Here is an 18,188-nt window from a genome sequence, read left to right on the forward strand (position 1 = left end):
TCCCCCCCCCCCCCCCCCCCCACCCAAAAAAAATTGTACATCCATACCCTGTTTATGGTTGAACCGATCTCGAGAAAAACTATCCAGACTCATGTTCATTCAAGTATATTGTAGGTTTATAAAAAAATTTAGAGAAATTAAACATGCATGCAGGTTCATGGAAATGATACTAATGGGATGTACAGAGCGTATCTAACAATTTTCAACCTTGTCCAAACTTAGTATTGGGTATCTCGATCTTGGAGGCCGGGAAGTGATCCCTATACACACAGATAGTTATATATCACATCCATTTAGTTGTCATAACTGTTCATTTCACTTCAGCTCCACCACGTGACGCCACCGACCTGATGAGTGAGTGTTATGTGCCTCTCATTAGCGTGAATTATGGCATGTGTTCCTTCCCCACACTATAAAAGTTAACTTGCTCCACAAAACTTTAGACCTAAAGAAGTATCCTTAGTGCTTCATGGCCAACATAGAGTACCTGTTCTGACCTCTCAAATTCTTAAAAATTCTTATATACTAAGGATTAAATTTACAAATTGTCATAATCCAATCATAACTAAGAATTTGAACCTAACATAATAAGTATTTGATAATTAACATTTTCGGATCTCAATTGATCAATGAAGATATCATTCTCTATTTCTTTTGATATAAACAAAATTAATGTATAAAAAAATATTAATAAAAAATATCTCATTAAGATATTTTATATAATGTCATTATTATTTTTTTTGGATAAATGTCATTATTATTATTACTAGTATTTTCGTCCGTGCTGCACAGAATGAATTTGTTATAATATTTTAAGAATATTTAGATTGATATAAAATTATATAAATTATAACATCGAACATTATATAGCGCAATTGATGAAATTGGTTGGATCGATTATGATTTTCTTGCTTGAATTAGAGAAATAATTATCCAATTACCATGCGATGCACGAATCAATTTTTTATTATATATTTAGATAATAAAAATAAAGATGAAATTATAAAAAATTCTAATATCGAACGTGTACATTTATTTGATTATAAGACTACTACAAAAGTATTACTCAATTAATTGAATAATATATGACCTGTTTGTCTACAATTATCTTAAAAATATCGACATGTAATATGACTTATGTAATTATATTATTACTAAAATAAATATGGGAAAAATGAGAAATAATTTAATTATAATTATTATAAAAATAAATTCAACGACCAATGTTTAGCTTAATTACCATAATAATTATTACACAATTATTATTAGTCAATTACACTAATATATGTACAATTATACTTTTATGCCTTAAGTATATTCATTTTCATCATATCGAATTTAGTTTTTTCTTCCTCCTCCATATTTGAATGAATTAATTGTAATTATTATAAAAAATCTAAGAACCCATGTTTAATTAATTTTTTTAAAGTTTAAATCATTTAAAGTTTTCAAAAGAAAAGTGTAATTAATTTTTTTTTAAAGTTTTTAAATAATTTTCAGTCAATTAGTAATATCCTTTTACTTTTCCAATTTACCTAATTTTAGTTTCCTTTTCCATTAGGATCTTTTTATATTTTCAATCAATTAGTAAAATCAGATTTCTTTTCCATTTTATCTTTACTATTGTTTGAGTGAGAATTTCACAAAGGATGATTTTATTTTTATTAATAGTGGTATAGATATAGAAGTATAGATAACTATTCGAATTATTATTATTTGTGTAAATAATAATTAGTAAATTATTTTTTCTTATAAAATTACGCATAATTTTCAAAGAATTTTCTTATTTATTACGCAAAATTTGTTTTCATTATTCTCACAATTATAATGGTTTAATTATTCTCATAATTTGGTAAATAAAATTTTGTTATCAATTAAACTTTATTATTATTTTTACCAATTAATTAATAATATTAGTTTGTGCGGGAAAGTTGAAAGGGAGGATTTTACTTTTATTAATAGTATTGATACGTGAATATAGAAACAATATTACAAATTAATAGATATTAGTTAATTTTCATTTTACATTTTCTTACCAAATAAACTTTATTAATTATTTGACCAATAAAATATTTAATTAATTGACTACAAAAGTTTGGACGAAAAAATGAAATAGGAGGATTTTACTTTTATATATAGTATATATATAGATTATTATTATTATTATTATTATTAGGGGAAATTGTAATTCATGCCGCTCATAAATATGTCAATTATCAATGTTACGATTGAATTATTAGTGGTGTAAATGTTACCCCTCAATTTTCAAAATTTGACATATATTGCCTCTCTCCTAGTAGGAAAAAGGAGAAACATTATTGTCGACGGAAGGATAACAAATGAAGAAAGGAAAATGGAGGAAAAAAAACGTGGTTTTCGAATTGGGAAAACGGCAACTAAACACATTTACACCACTAATAATTCAGAGAAGGGACAATATATGTCACGGTTTTAAAATTGAGGAGCAAAAACTTGCACCACTAATAATTCATGGGTGACATTAATAATTGACATATTTGTGAAGGGCATAAATTACGATTTTTCCTTATTATTGTTGTTGTTATTATTATTATTATTATTATTATTATTATTCAATATATTGTTTCAATAATTGTGTGATGGACATATAGTAACAATTTCATATACTAGTAAAAATGAATTATTTTCAATAATCTATACTATTAATAAAAACAATATCCTCAACTTTAACTTCCCGCCCAAAACACTCCTATACTATTTAGGTTTGCGTAATATTGTAAAATATGGTACTACAATTCCTATTCGTAATAAATTAAAATATGGTAATACAATTCCTAATAAAATATATTCTTATCTACGTTTCTATTCGTAATACAATTCTAGATTAAAATTACTAATCGTAATAATTCAGTACATATATTTCCCTGTAATGCAATCTATACTATTAATAAAAACAATATTAATAAAAACAATATCCTCAACTTTAACTTCCCGTCCAAAACACTCCTATACTATTTAGGTTTGCGTAATATTGTAAAATATGGTAATACAATTCCTATTCGTAATACAATTGAAATATGATAATACAATTCCTAATAAAGTATATTCATATCTACGTTCCTATTCGTAATACAATTCTAAATTAAAATTACTAATAGTAATAATATAGTAAATATATTTCCATGCAATGCAATCTATATCTATACTATTAATAAAAACAATATCCTCAACTTTAACTTCCCGCCCAAAACACTTCTATACTATTTAGGTTTGCGTAATATTTTAAAATATGGTAATACAATTCCTATTCGTAGTACAAATGTACATTAAAATATACTAATACAATTCCTAATAAAATATATTATTACCTACGTTCCTATTCGTAATACAATTCTAGATTAAAATTACTAATCGTAATAATTCAGTACATGTGCGACATGAATATTGCAAAAGGACGAACATATTTAAGTTGTAACTCTTTGTGTAAGGTAGAACCAGACGATGAAAATCTATTAGAAGTACACACTCCTAAATTCTTAAATATTTTGAGATTGTATGATTTTCTTAATCATTCATTAATATTAATTAAAGGTCGGTGCACCTGTTATGTTATTGTGGAAGATAGACCATTCTCTTGGTCTTTATAACAGTACGCGACTCATCATCACAAGATTGGCAGATTACATTGTTGAAGCAAGAATAGTTAATGGGACACATGAAGGAACCAAATTTCTTATCCCTTGAATGTCTATCACTCTTTCTGATATGATATGCCCTTCAAGTTCTAGCATAAATAATTCCTATTGATGCTTGCATATGCCATGACTATCAACAAAAGCCAGGGCCGAACACTAACTCACGTTGGGTTATTGCTGAAAAAAACAATTTTTAATCACGGTCAATTGTACATGGCTTTCTCCCGAGTCATCACCCATCCTGATAGCCTGAAAGTGTTAAATAGTTTTAGACGATGATGGACAAGATTATGTTGCTACTACCAATGTTGTTTACAAAGAGATTTTCAATAATGTATAAATACAACATGTGATATTATGTTTTTTTTTCAAGATGAAAAAATTGTTATATATCTACACAAAAATATATCTTTCATACATATGAGTTAGAATAACAATTGATTCTTATAACTGAGTTACTAGAGAACGAGCATATTTGCCCAATTTATAAAAATCCTAAACAATGATATATAAAATCTCTAAAGTTCCAGCACCGCATGTGTACATCTACGCATTAGCTATTAATTAAGCAATTATTTGCTGGAATTCAGACAAGGATAACATCATAAAACATAATCGATCCAAAACATATCTTCAATTGCACTATATAATATTTGATGTTATAATTTATATAATTATATATCGATCCAAATATTCTTAATATATTATAACAAATCCATTCCGTGCATCGCATGGGTAAAAATACTAGTAATAATAATAATAATAACAATGAGTTAATGCATTCGTAGTGGTAAGTTAATGCGCATGTAGTAATGTCCATGATGGATTTGCAATAATGAGTTGATACGCCTTTAATAGTGAATTAACATATTAGTAGTAATGGCTTGATTGACCTATAGTAATAACTAAATGAACCTAAAATAATGATTCAGTGGACATGCAATAGTGACTTAATGATTCTGTAGTATATACTAATGACTTAATAAATCTATAATTGTAACTTAAATAAACTTGCAGTATGTAGTATAACTTAATATAAATGTAGTAGTGATTTGATAAATTTGCCGTACTAAGTTGATGGACTCGCATTAATGTTTTGATGCATATGCAATAGTGACTTAATGAACCTGCAATTTTAACATGATGAACCTATAGCAGTAAGTTGATGGACCTATAATAATGCCTTAATGGACCAACAATAATGATTTAATGTACATGTAGTAGTGATTTAATGGATCTATAGGTGCATTAAAAATGATTTAAAAAATCAATATGATACGGAGTATTATCTCAAAGATTTTATTTAAAAAATTTTAATGGTATATTTCGTATACATTAATTTTAATAGTACAAAGAACAAAAGAAAAAATAAATTGAAATTTAAAAAATTTAGAGAGAAGTTGAAGATTATTTGATATATTTTTAAGGAAAAAGTGTCAAATAGGCCATTGAACTTATCGCTTGTGTAATTGGGCCATTGAACTTAAAAAGTGTGCAATTCAACCATCAAACAAGTAAAATAAGTGCAATTAGGACAATTTTTCTAAAATTTTTTAATTCAATTTGAGTTAAAAACATTTCAATATTGACTCTCAACTAGTATGGTAGAAGAAAATGTCACTCTTAATACATATATGTTAGTAATATAATTGGATTTTACCAGAAAATTTTTGTAAAAATGGTCTAATTGCACAAATTTTACTTGTTTGATGGTTGAATTGCACACTTTTTAAGTTCAATGGCCCGATTGCACAAAAACGATAAGTTCAGTGGCCTATTGGACACTTTTTTCTATTTTTAATTATGAGAGTTTTTTCTCATACTAGGATACTTTCACATCTTATTTATCAAAATATGGTAGTTTTGAACTTATTTATCAAATTAGAATACTTTTTGCATGCCAAATTGCCAATGCTTTGTTTAAGTTTTCATTATCACATTATACACTTTGCCATGTCGTACCTATGCCTGTTTACAAGGAAATTACTATATGGACTCTTAAGTTCTACTCCCACCATCTATAAACATTTTTTTATGCATGTATGTCATATTATGGAGTAAAAGTGAGAGAGTAATATTTGCGAGAACATGCACTAGAACTCTTTTTTTAAAATGTTATTAATAATATTCGAATCCCATGAGTTTTAATATTCAAGCTCCCACATGGATGATGGGAGTGGGTTCGAGCCTCAGTGGAGGCAACTGTTGACTCGTTGTGCTTCAGTAGGTTGAGAAAGTAGCTATGAACAGATACTACATTGTAACAGAGTCAGTTGTACTCAAAAAAGAAAAATATATATTCAAGCTCCCACTTCCTACTCTATTACTTTTACTATTTTACATGGCAAGTTATGATATCAGTGAGTTCTATCAAAAGTATTTAGATCCAAAGTATGAGGGTGAGAGTAAAAATTGAGAGTATATGGCATGATTTAAATGATTGGTTTTTGATTTGTATTAATAGTATTTTTAAAGATTATGACATGACAAGTGTATGGCATGCACATGTGACAAGACGTTAACAAGATAAAAATTACCTTAATTTGAAAAATAAATTTAAACTATCCTATTTTGATAAATATAGAGTAATATTTAAAAGTGCCCTTATTTGAGAAAAACAAAATTCTTAGTTATGATTTGAGCTCTTGTTATTATATTAACCATAATTCATGATATAACATAACCACAAGGAAATTTTTTTGTTAACCCTTTGAAAATGAGAAAGGAGCTAAACATAATATAATTGGATAAAAGCGATGGGCCTAGGCCATGGTAGAATTGGACATGACTTCGAAAGGTCGTAACGAAAATAAGTACACCAACTAGGCCGACCAATTATAAAATTAGTACTCGTACTACTTTTCCGTGCTGACCCAACAAATGTCCAAAACATGTATGATCTATCATATATATTAGGTTAACACACTAGTACGTGCAATTAATTAGACTAAAACTGCATTGCAGTTTATATATATATATATATTGATGGAGCCATGGACCCCGGACCCATTTTATTGGAAAACTATTGGTCCAAGCATGATGTCCATTTTTATTGTCAAGGGAAGAAGGGAGCTTGGAGCAAAATAAATGAAAGAAGTATTGCCAGAGGATTCAAACCCAAGACTTTTAACATAACAACACAAGTTTTTAACCACCAAGTTACTAAGAACTTAAGTATTAAAGGGTAAGAAGCTCCACTTATGTTCCAAGAATGATTGTTGCCGGATGCCGTCCATTTGTCAACGATATGTGAGTCCTACAACTATATAAATAGACACCCTTTCCACCCTTTAAAAATGATCCCTTAGCTCACCAAGTGCCTTCTGGTCTACTGATATGAGTCTTCTCTCTCCTGTTGGTACGCTAGGGTTCGAGTCTTGTTGGTACCATATTTAGTTCTATTTTATTTAATAGTTCTCTAGCTTGTTTATTTATTTAGTTAATATTCGGGCTGCCATTTTGGGCCCTATTCAATTCCTTAAGCCTATAGTATTTATTATTTATGTATTCTTTGGGCCGTCATTTTGGGCCAATATCTCGGGCTTTGTGCGTACAATTTTGGGCATAGCGTCCCGGGTAATAATACTGCTATTTTCCTACTCCCCGTTCTGTACCTCTATACCCGGTTTATGGTGGACCTGGTCCCGATCAAACCATCATTGGCGCCGTCTGTAGGGAACGCTACAAAAAGCATGCGTTCCTAGTTTCTACCCGTTGTTGGGAACATGGAAGAGTAATCACTCTTGAATACTATGGCTAGGAATATGGTTTTTAAGCAAACATCGGTTTCACCATTCGACTTGGGAGTGTTTCAAGAAGTAGGGTGTTGATCATGCAGGCTAGTTAAGTGCTACTTGATCATCACTTGAAATGAAGTTGACTTTCACAAGCTGTTAAAAAATATGTGTTCCTAGTTTCTACCATTTCCCTTTACACAATCAAACCCCGAGATATGCAAAAATGGCCGAGTCACAAAGCCAACGCTCCCTAGATCCACAAGAACACCTTAATAAGCAAGTCGGGGGTCAGTTCGATTCACGAAGGTCAGTTACCCATCTGGAGCACACTAGGGGTCTGACTTGTACCTTTGCCATCGTTGGTGAGACCAATCAGGGTTCCTCGGCGATTGGACCTAGCGTCCAACCTTTAGCGCATGAGATCGCTAATGTCATTGGCAATTGGGTCGCCCAACAGCAGTGGGTGGCGCACCCCGACCCGGTCAAGCAGCCGATTGTTGGCTCGAAGTCCCGAACACTCAGGCAAACCCTCCTACCACTCGGCTCGACACTTCGCAGGTTAGGGGGAGGGCGCCGCTAGCAATAGGGCCTCAACGCAGACGGCTCGAAGCTGCAGTTAGGGGCGAGATTAATAGACCCTCGAGGGATGGGTTAGAGCCTATCTTCGAGGAAGTCATAGGCGAAAGTACTAATCAAAAGTGATTATTTTATGACCAAAATAAAAAATGTTATTGTAGTTAAAGGACCAAAAGTGAAACTATCACCCATAAATTAACAGAACAAATTAATTCCACTTTCAGGGTCTAACTTATTGTGAATTTTTTTGTTTCAATTATTAGCTTTTAATTTAATCACTTTTGATTAATCAACTTTTTAAAAATTAATCAAATTCAATCTAAAGTATACAAAATGTCAATGACAAAAATTAGTAAACATAAAGGGCATTTCTTTCATTGAATTTAGTGAATTTGAAACACGTAGTCGATAGATTTTTTTTTTATCATTGAATTGATCATCAAAAACCAAAAAGAAAAATGTTACAATTGTCAACGGCTAATATGGTGGTAGTAATTCTCAACTAAACATAAATTCATTGAAAATTGTTACATATTGTAGTTATAGCATTATTATTGTAGTTGAGACAGTGCATGTGACTCAACAACGTTTAGACTTGAAGTTGTTTCATGCTCTTAATGCTGAAGTTACGTGAAATGAACCCTAATTTAATGAGACTCTTTTGTGAGGTGTTCTTATGAATTTTTATTCACGAAACAGGTCGAGTTAAGATTGAAATATACGGAGTAATACTTATACTGAAAACAGTGTGAAAAATATAATACTTATAAAGTATTTGTTAGGGGGAAGTGTAATACTTTTTGAGAAAAAAAATATAATACTTTTAAATCAAAATGTAAAAGTATTACATTTTTTTTTCAAAAATATTACATTTTTCCTTATAAGTAACAACCACTTCATTACTGATTAGAATTACATTTGCTAATATAAATATAATATTTTTTTATTATAAGTATTACTTTGTATATTTTTATCTTGACATGATCATCTCAAAGACGGGAATTCATGCCATGATCAGTCTCACACGCGTTTTTTGCTTACTTTAATTTGAATCGTCAAACAATGGGTGCTAAGGTTGTATTCCGTGGCTTAACTATGCTCGTGACCTCGCTTTTCTCATATAAATGTTGGCTTTAAACGATTTGTTGGAGTTGCAAGTTGGAGAAAAATATCATTACTTTTTGTAGGGATAGATAGTGGAACAAGGAAAGAAACCTCATTGGCAAGTCATTGTATCGTAGGGCCCTGCAATAATAATGCATGCATGTCATTCTCACGCATACTTCCCTTCCTTGAAATTTCAATTCTAAGTGGTAATAAGGCTCACTGTGTTGGAAAAAAATTCATTTAAATGAATTGTGATTAAACTAATTGAAAGGGATATTTTAACTGCGGAGTATTATATTTGGATTTTATCTAGACAAATGAAAGTTTGGTGCGAATAATTAGTACTATCACGTGGGTAGAAGCCTGCGGATTGGTTTACACCTACCCTGACGGGTTAGGGTTACACCTACTATACGGAGTATTATATTTCCAACCTGCTGGGCCCAACAACCCGCGTGGGGTGGGTTAGGGTTGCATGAATCCTACCTCGCAATAGTTATGCCGTGGACCCAGGTCCACCTTGCAAGGTGGACTTGGGTCCAAAAACGACGCCGTTTAGTTGTTTTTTTTTTTTGTTTTTTTTTTACTTTTTTTTTTACTAAACATATTGGCCTGAAATGTGGAACACAGACTCTACATTCACATACACTATACTCTACATTCACAATTTGTAAACTCTACATTCACACATTACATGGTTATATGTTTAGTAACTATATTACCACTGTTATGCATTCACACATTCAAAATTCTATATTCACAGGTCTTATATTCCATATTCACAACTTAAGAACTCCACATTCACACATTACAGGGCTACAAGTTGCTAGAACTTCTTAGCTCTATTACAGATTCACACATGCATAACTCTACATTCACGATTTCTATACTCCATATTCACAATTTGAAACCTCCACATTCACACATTTCTGGGCAACTCTACATTCACACAATCATAAGTCTACATTCACGATTTCTATACTCTACATTCACACTTTGAAACCTCTACATTCACACTATTTTTAGGCAACTTTACATTCAGCAATATGTTTACTAATTTTTTTAAAAAAAAAGAAAAAAAAAAAGAAAGAAAGACAAAACGACGTCGTTTTGAACCCAGGTCCACCTTGCAAGGTGGACCTGGGTCCACAACATACCCACCTCGCGAGTCAGCCCGCAAAAATCCATTAGAAATTAGGCCTATAGTGGGACAGGCCTAATGGGGTGGATGAGTCCGCTTTGACAGTATTACAAACAATAGGCAAATTATACTGTGCACCACGGTGCACATAGCAATATGCACCACGTACCTAAACGACGTCGTTTTGAGCATTGTAAACTAATCGTCCGTTTTTTTTGGAAATCACGTTTCCCGTTTCGGCCGGTCTTTGTATTTATGTTAATATTCTGTGTATTCCAGACAATCATTCTGTGTATTCTAAGCAACCGTTCTGTGTATTATAGGTAACCGTTATGTGTATTCATGTTAGTAACACATGTTGTGATTTCATGTTAGTAACATATGTTGTGATGTGTTTGTGCATTCGAATGTTTAGGATGATGAGTTCTGTGTATTTTGTGTAAATATTATGTGTATTCATGTTATTAACACAAGTTGTGATGTGTTTGTGCATTCGAATGTTAGGAGGATGAGTTCTGTGTATTTTGCGTCAATATTTTGTGTATTATGGGCAAACATTCTGTGTATTATAGGCAAACGTTCTGTGTATTCTATATAATGATTATGTGTATTATAGATAATGAATTCCCTGGAGTCATTCGCGTCCACTAACATCTGTGTATTTTATGTCAATATTCTGTGTATTCTGGGCAAACATTCTGTGTATTATAGGCAAACGTTTTGTGTATTATAGATAATGATTATGTGTATTATAGATAATGAATTCCCTGAGTCATTCGCGTCTGCGTCTACTAATACCGAAACGACGTCGTTTTACGTACGTGGTGCACATTGCTATGTGCACCGTGGTGCAGAGTATAACGATTGCAAACAATAATGGGTAACTTTTAAAATTTGGACAAAAGAATGAAACACTCATTTAAGACGGATTAGGTCGAATATAGCATAGTTGTTTGTTACTTATAATAAAAATCATAATACTTATTGCATAACATTTAATACTATTTTGAAATAAATAAATTGTTATTTATAATTGATATTATAATATTTATATGTGAAATTATAATAAAATTTAGTATAAAATAATTGTTACTAATGATAAATATTGTAATATTTATAATTGAAATTGTGATACTTACAAAGTGTAATTCTAATATAAATATTGTAATACTTATATGCGAAATATTAATTAAGAAATAAATTGTAATATTTTTCTTTTATAAAAAACTTAATACCAATTTGAATTAAAAATAAATCGTTACTTACAATAAATATTGTAATACTTGCATGTAAAATCGTTACTAATGATAAATATTATAATATTTATAACTGAAATTGTGATACTTATACACTAAATTATTTACTATTTGTCTCTTAATTGAGACATTTTGACACAAATTTTTGCCAAAAAAACATATAAGGGAACACCGAGCTTTGTCTGTTTCTGCTATCATCAATCAATGCCTATGGGCTACGGCAACTAGAAAATTGAATTTAGAGTACAGAAAATATTAATTAACGTCCCTCCGGGTGGTTGAGTAGGGAAAAAACATTATGGGACTGTAGCCTGTCGATTCCGGTTGTGGTTGTCGCTGTCCCACTCCCACTGGTTGTAGACATCGCCGCAACTTCATCGGACGTCGAGAAAACGCCTTCGCTGTTATCGGTGGTGGTGCTGGAGTCTCCGTTTCCGAGCAGCGGGAAAGACGGGCTGCCGGGCGGGAACCCGTCGACGCCGGCCGCTTGGCTCCTCTTCTCCGCGGCTTCCTGGAGCTGCAACGCGAATTCAAGGCTCCAAACCACATCGCTCATGGCGGGGCGGTCTATCCCCTGTTCCTTCAAGCAATTGCAGGCGATCTCGGCGTACTTGTTCAGCGACTCCGGCGCGATCTCGCCCCGTAATCTGGGGTCCACCATTTGATCCACCGTGCCTTTCCGGCAACACTGCCGGGCCCACTCCGCTAAGTTCACTTTTTCTCTTGTTTGGGTCGGAATCACGGCCGGCCTGGCACATAGGACCTCGAATAAAACCACTCCGAACGAATAAACGTCGGATTTTTCCGTCACTTGTTGCCGTCTGTAGTACTCCGGATCCACGTATCCCACGCTCCCCTTGACGGCGGTGCTGACGTGGGTATAAGCTTCCCCGAGTGGGCCCACCTTGGACAAACCAAAATCCGACACCTTAGCCACCCATCTTTCATCCAATAAGATATTAGTGGACTTAACGTCCCGGTGAATAATTGTCCATTTTGCTCCGGTATGGAGATAGTGTAAGCCCTTAGCGGCGCCGATTGAGATTTCTAGCCTTTTCTTCCATGGGAGAGAGGGATTGTTGTCGGATTTGTAGAGATGATCGCGCAAGGTCCCTTTAGCCATGTAATCGTAAACTAGGATCATTTCTCCGTTGTCGTTGCAGTAACCGATTAACGAGACTAAGTGGAGGTGCCTTAGCCTGGAGAGCATTTCGATCTCCGTTTGGAACTCGCGGATCCCTTGGCTGGATTCCGGGTTCAACCGCTTGATCGCGACGGCGATCGCGCCGTTGTCTATGAAGCCTCGGTAGACCTTTCCGAACCCGCCTTTGCCCACCACGAATTTCTCGTCGAAGTTGCCCGTCGCGGATTTGAGATCTTCCAGGGAAAAGCTGCGGCAGAGATCGGACGGTAGCGGCGCGCCGGACCCGTCCGTGTTATGCGTGGATGGTGGCACCACGGACAGTGGGTCCCATGTTGTCTTGGTAATGCTCCCAGCCGAGTTTGCCACTCTCCTCCTCCGTTGCCGGAAAATCAAGAATCCCAATATCGCGATTACCAGAATCCCACCACACACGCCGCCAACGACGGCGCCGACCGTAGCGCCGCCTTTTTTCTTCTCCCGAGGCGGCGATTGGACCGGCTGAGATATGAAGTCAGGATTAGCCGCGGCCAGGCTCCCTTGAGTATCGTTCAGCTTGAAAATCTCTAACCCATTTAACAGAGCATTTGCCCAAACCGGCCGGGTCGCCATGTTAGGCCTAATAGCCAACGAAACATTTTGCTTTCCCCGGCGACCGTCGTTATCCCGCACCTTCACAAGGTAGTCTTTGAAGATTGGAATTTTCGAACCGCCTGCCATTAGAAAAACATCCGCATGACTCTCCGCCGTTTCGTTCGCTATTTCCACCGAGAAAACCCGTTCATTCCCCCCATCGATTTCGATCGCAAACTCACAAAAATATAACCTGAAAAGATACAGAAACCCCGAGTCCACCGCAAATGTCCAATTCACAGCACTGCTGTAATTGGCTATGGTCCTCGAGGTAGTGTAAACTATCTTAGGAGCAGAGTAATTCGGCGTCAATTCAGTGTAGGTGATGTTGACATCCAAATGCGGCGTAAAATATCCATAACCGATGACGTACTCATCGTCGGAAGACCACGTCCGGTACATCCCGGTATCATTAGCCGCCAAAAGAGTTTGTCCCCCAACAATCAGCCTGTACAGAGTCTCAAAAGCGGTGTTGTTGTAGATGTAATAATAATTATTGTTGTTGTCCGGCACCCATTTTATTTGGTTGTCGTTGGCTCCGGCGGGATCGCCCCGTATGTAATACCCCGTCGGAATCGAAACAATTTCGATCCCGTTAACAAACGCATAAGCGTTGGGAGAAGGAGCGAAGGTTATGTTGAGCATCTGGCTTTCGTCGACGTTAACGATATACTCTTTGTTAACAAACGGGTAATTGGTAACGGCGGCGGTGAGATAGGCGCTGAAGTTTCTCAACAGGGTGTGCTCGTTAGCCGTGACTGAGAAGTAAGATTCCGTCTTGTTGAACGTTAACCCTTTGGCGTTAAACTGGGAAGGGAAGAAGTAGAGGCGGATGAACTTGGGGCCGGCGGAGAGGGGGAAGGAGTAGGTGAAGTTGGACTGGAAGATTCTGACGCCGGTGGTGTACGGGACCTGGGGGACGTTAGAGCCTTGCTCTTCGGGCTTGGAAACCAGCGATATATCCGCCGCTTTCGCCGGCATGAACTTGGGGAATTTATCATCACTCTCCCATGTACGGCCATCGTCGTCGGGCTGTTTGCTTGAGGATGCGCCGCAGTTGAAGAAGAAGAGATCGGGGGGGTTGTAAGCTGGGGGGGATTCTGCAACTACGGCGGCGGAGACGTAGGAGAGGAAAAGGAGAAAGGGGAGAACGGAAAACATGGCGGCTTTTTGTGGTATCGAAGAAAATGTGGTGTGCGGAGAAGGAGATGTGAGCAGAGCAGAGCAGATAGATATTCATTCACTCAACGCGGTTTAATTGACACAACACTAAAACGACCTTTGAGTCTTTGCGTTGACGAAGTCAATGCTTTCTCCATCAGTTAATTTTTGATATTTTAGAAAATGGAAAATGGCATATTTCTCCATATTATTGTCGACTCACTCTCTCATATTAGGAGCGAAGTGACGCGTTTAGTCGGCTGTGTTGCATTTTCGTTTCAACCTAATAAAAAGCTCAATAACTTTTTTACTTTTTATTATTGAAAGGTTAAAATAAGACTAGTTCTTTATCTTCAGTACCCAGAGACAAAGCCACAGGCTTCATCTTTTAAAAAAAATTACGAAGTATTTGTTTAACATTATTAAAATAAGATTATTTTTTAATTTGGTAACCACAACATAATCAACTAATAGGTAACCAACCGGCGGATCTCTTGTCTAGAACTGCCTCGAGTAATCGGGGGACTGTTCTGATTCACTAGCCCTCCGATGAGCTAGTGCGAATTCTAGTAGATAATAAAGATGGCATCCCGTTTTGGAGACAAATTGATATCTCTGATTGATGTATTGGATAGTTCCCTTCCTTTTGATCCCCAAAAAAAATTTAACTATACTTAAGATATTAAATGTTGTAGCTGGTTCGTTGTCTAACTTAAAGGTCATGACTAGAGGCGGTCGTGTGGGGATTCGATCTCACTGAAAATATGTATAGAAAAAAATCCCAACAATTTTAGAACTTGGATTCCTTGTGCGCACATGAAGACTATAATCTAACTGGTGGATTAATTGTGCGACTCATGATATACCTCCACATAAGCTCTAAGGGTGGATTCTCTGAATTTAGGACTAGTCCGGCAAAACAAGTTAAGTTAAAAAAAAAAAAACAAAGAATGAGGCACTTTAAATCTTCATTAAAGAAATAATACTTTTTTAGAACATTATTTTATCATTCCATATTTCCATCTTGAATTCCAAATACATATTTTTATGTCACGTCATTCTCAAATAATCTTCACCCCAAAATATCACTTCTACAAATACCCTTATTACCATTTAATAAATTGTCAGTTAGTCCATTGAGATTAAAATATCTTAACATCAACGTCTGGACTCTGGAGCCAATTAAGTTCCCCACTTAACCAATGAGATTTCTAACCATAACAATAAACAACTCTTTCGTTCATAATGTGGTTTTGTCCATTCTGAATTGCCCCCACCCATAGGTCCTATGTAACATGCACAATTTGTTTTATCCAGAATATGTTTCCTTAAAAAATTGTTGAGCCTAGAATTAGTATGATTGATGAGTACGTCATTGTTTATAATGCTGTGAATTTGAGATGTCTCATGCGATAGATTGCAAAAAGAATTAATCATAAGTTTGATCATACTTGAAACTGCTGGAGACTCGTAAAAATGAAAAACAAAAATGCTTGAGGAATAATATTGTTCTATATTTAAGTCCCTTTTAACTAGACAGCTATATATAGTTCGGCAGGTACAAGCAGGACCCGACCCAACCGTACCAGATCGCTGGACAAGGTTGGAAAGGGGAAGGCTTAAGCTAAATTCAGATGCTGCCGTTGACCAGGGCCATGGAGCTAGGTTGGGTATTCAGACGTGATGAAGGGGCCTTTGTAGCAGCCAAAGGAGTGAGATGGACAGGGGTTTATACAAACGAGGAAGCCGAAGCGGTGAGTATCTGGGAAGCACTAAGCTGGATCAACGTGTGGAAGAAGTTGATATTGAGATGGATTCACAACTGGTACGGTCTTTCATGCACTAAATTCTCCCTCTTTTATTTATGCTTTTGGCACTATAGTTGATGACATTAAAGAAATTGCATGCACCATAAATGGTGTAAGTTTCCTTTTCGTTAGGAATCGCGCTGCCCACATTGTAGCTAGGGAGGCCATTTAATTTCTATGTCAGGTTGCGGGAAACTAAGTGGATGACCACTGCGCCCCACTTTCTTGTAGACTGCCTTATCTTTGATCTAATGCATGCAATAATCTTTTTATTATTATTATTATTATTTTGTACAAAAAAAATTATATTTCTTTGTTTTAAAACAAAAAAAATTAACCCAGATGTCTCGATGTCTTGAGGTGATGAAGACCTTTACTAACGTGGAGGTTCGTCATGTATACCGTGAACAAAACAGAGTTGCAGATGAACTTGCTAAACAGGCTCTTACTCATCAAATGTGCCTCATTATGATTGACGACGTTCCGAGTGAGCTGAGGGACAAACTTCAAGGGACAAAACAAGTTCCCATTATATCAATTAAATATATATTGTCATCATATGTGTCCAAGAGGTTTGCTATGACTTCAGTGAAGAATTTACAGATTACAATTTGTTTCCAGTAATGTGCTAAATTCAATGGTGAATACTAGTCTTCTAACCTAAAGCAGAACCCAAGGGCCAGATATATTCAATCCAAAACCAGAAATTTCACAGCAAAAATTCGCAGGGATGCAATTGAATGCCATAGAAAAATCAAAGCTAATGTAAGCGTAGCACATAATACAAAGTCCTTACCTCCATTGAAGAATGAAATTATGGAACAGAGATTTAACAGCATGGATAATAGCTCATTCAACGCCCAGGAGTCCGGAACGACGTCATCAATGCTCTTCTTATTCCCAACTTCATTGCGAATCTCACCCTTCTTCAAACAGATTTTTCTTTATATGGATTGAACCCAGGTCCAAAAATCAATTCCCTTAAAGTAGTAGCTTTACTGTTCTCTTTCTTCCAATTATCCAGAACCAAGTCATTGAATCGAGAAGGCAATGCATGTACCCGTCCTTGAGAAGCCGTCACCAGCGGCGGCCACGCATTAATAACCTCCTGCACTATATTGGAGCTCTCTTTTTTCTTCGATTTCGCCTCCTCGTCCTGACAAATATGAGACCTCAGTGCACCACAACGCCGCAGCAGCACTGCCCTTGCCTCTGCCGGTCATAATTCGCTGTAGACCATACCCACTGAACGGATCGTGGAATTACACCGGCGGCGACTTCTCCGAGCAGATGCAGCTGGTAATATCCCCATTGTCTTCTCCGCCAGAGTCGCCAAGAAGGAGGAAATTGGGGTAAAATTGAGTGGTGTTGCGAATTTACCAAATTGCCCATGGTTTTAACCCTAGTTAGTGAGAAATCTGACCGGAGGACGAAATTGACTAAGGTTTAAAACTATTAAGGACCCAATTAACTAAAATTAACAATGGGGGACAACATTGCAGATCGGGTAACAATTGGGGGACCAAAAGTGCGATTTTCCCTTATATAATTTGACAAAATTGAATTCATTCCTTCAATTTTTGTTAAATTATAAAATGTACTACATCCCTTACAATTTAAACATCTAACATTGTTACGATTCACATGATAGATTTTTTCTTAAGAATTATTAAGAAATTTTTTTTCATGACAATCATAAGAAATTGCTACATTATATTTTTTTAATTTGACAAAAATTTGAAGGAATGGGCTCAATTTTTGTCAAACTATAAAAAGTATATTTTATCTATCATATTTTTGTCATGGTGACTCTTGCTATTGAATGTTCTTGCATATAGTTAGTCTACCCAATATTTTTGAACTCAATAAAAACATATCTTCTATTGCACAACTAGCAGTCATTAGCTTAGACTTTTATTTCCTTAGAAGTATTGTTTAGTGTTTTATGTCTTTT

The 18,188-nt window shown here is 35.3% G+C and overlaps 1 protein-coding gene across 1 annotated transcript; it reads right to left on the reverse strand.

Annotated features, from left to right (window-relative positions):
• Positions 1-11,525: 11,525 nt before the first annotated feature.
• Positions 11,526-14,566, reverse strand: LOC116012582 (receptor-like protein kinase FERONIA). The gene has a single exon (XM_031252153.1). It carries the CDS (start codon positions 14,424-14,426, stop codon positions 11,751-11,753), a length of 2,676 nt encoding a protein of 891 aa, XP_031108013.1. The 5' UTR covers positions 14,427-14,566; the 3' UTR covers positions 11,526-11,750.
• Between the last annotated feature and the right edge of the window lie 3,622 nt (positions 14,567-18,188).

This window comes from Ipomoea triloba, chromosome 3, assembly GCF_003576645.1.
Source record: "Ipomoea triloba cultivar NCNSP0323 chromosome 3, ASM357664v1".
Taxonomy (NCBI): Eukaryota; Viridiplantae; Streptophyta; class Magnoliopsida; order Solanales; family Convolvulaceae; genus Ipomoea; species Ipomoea triloba.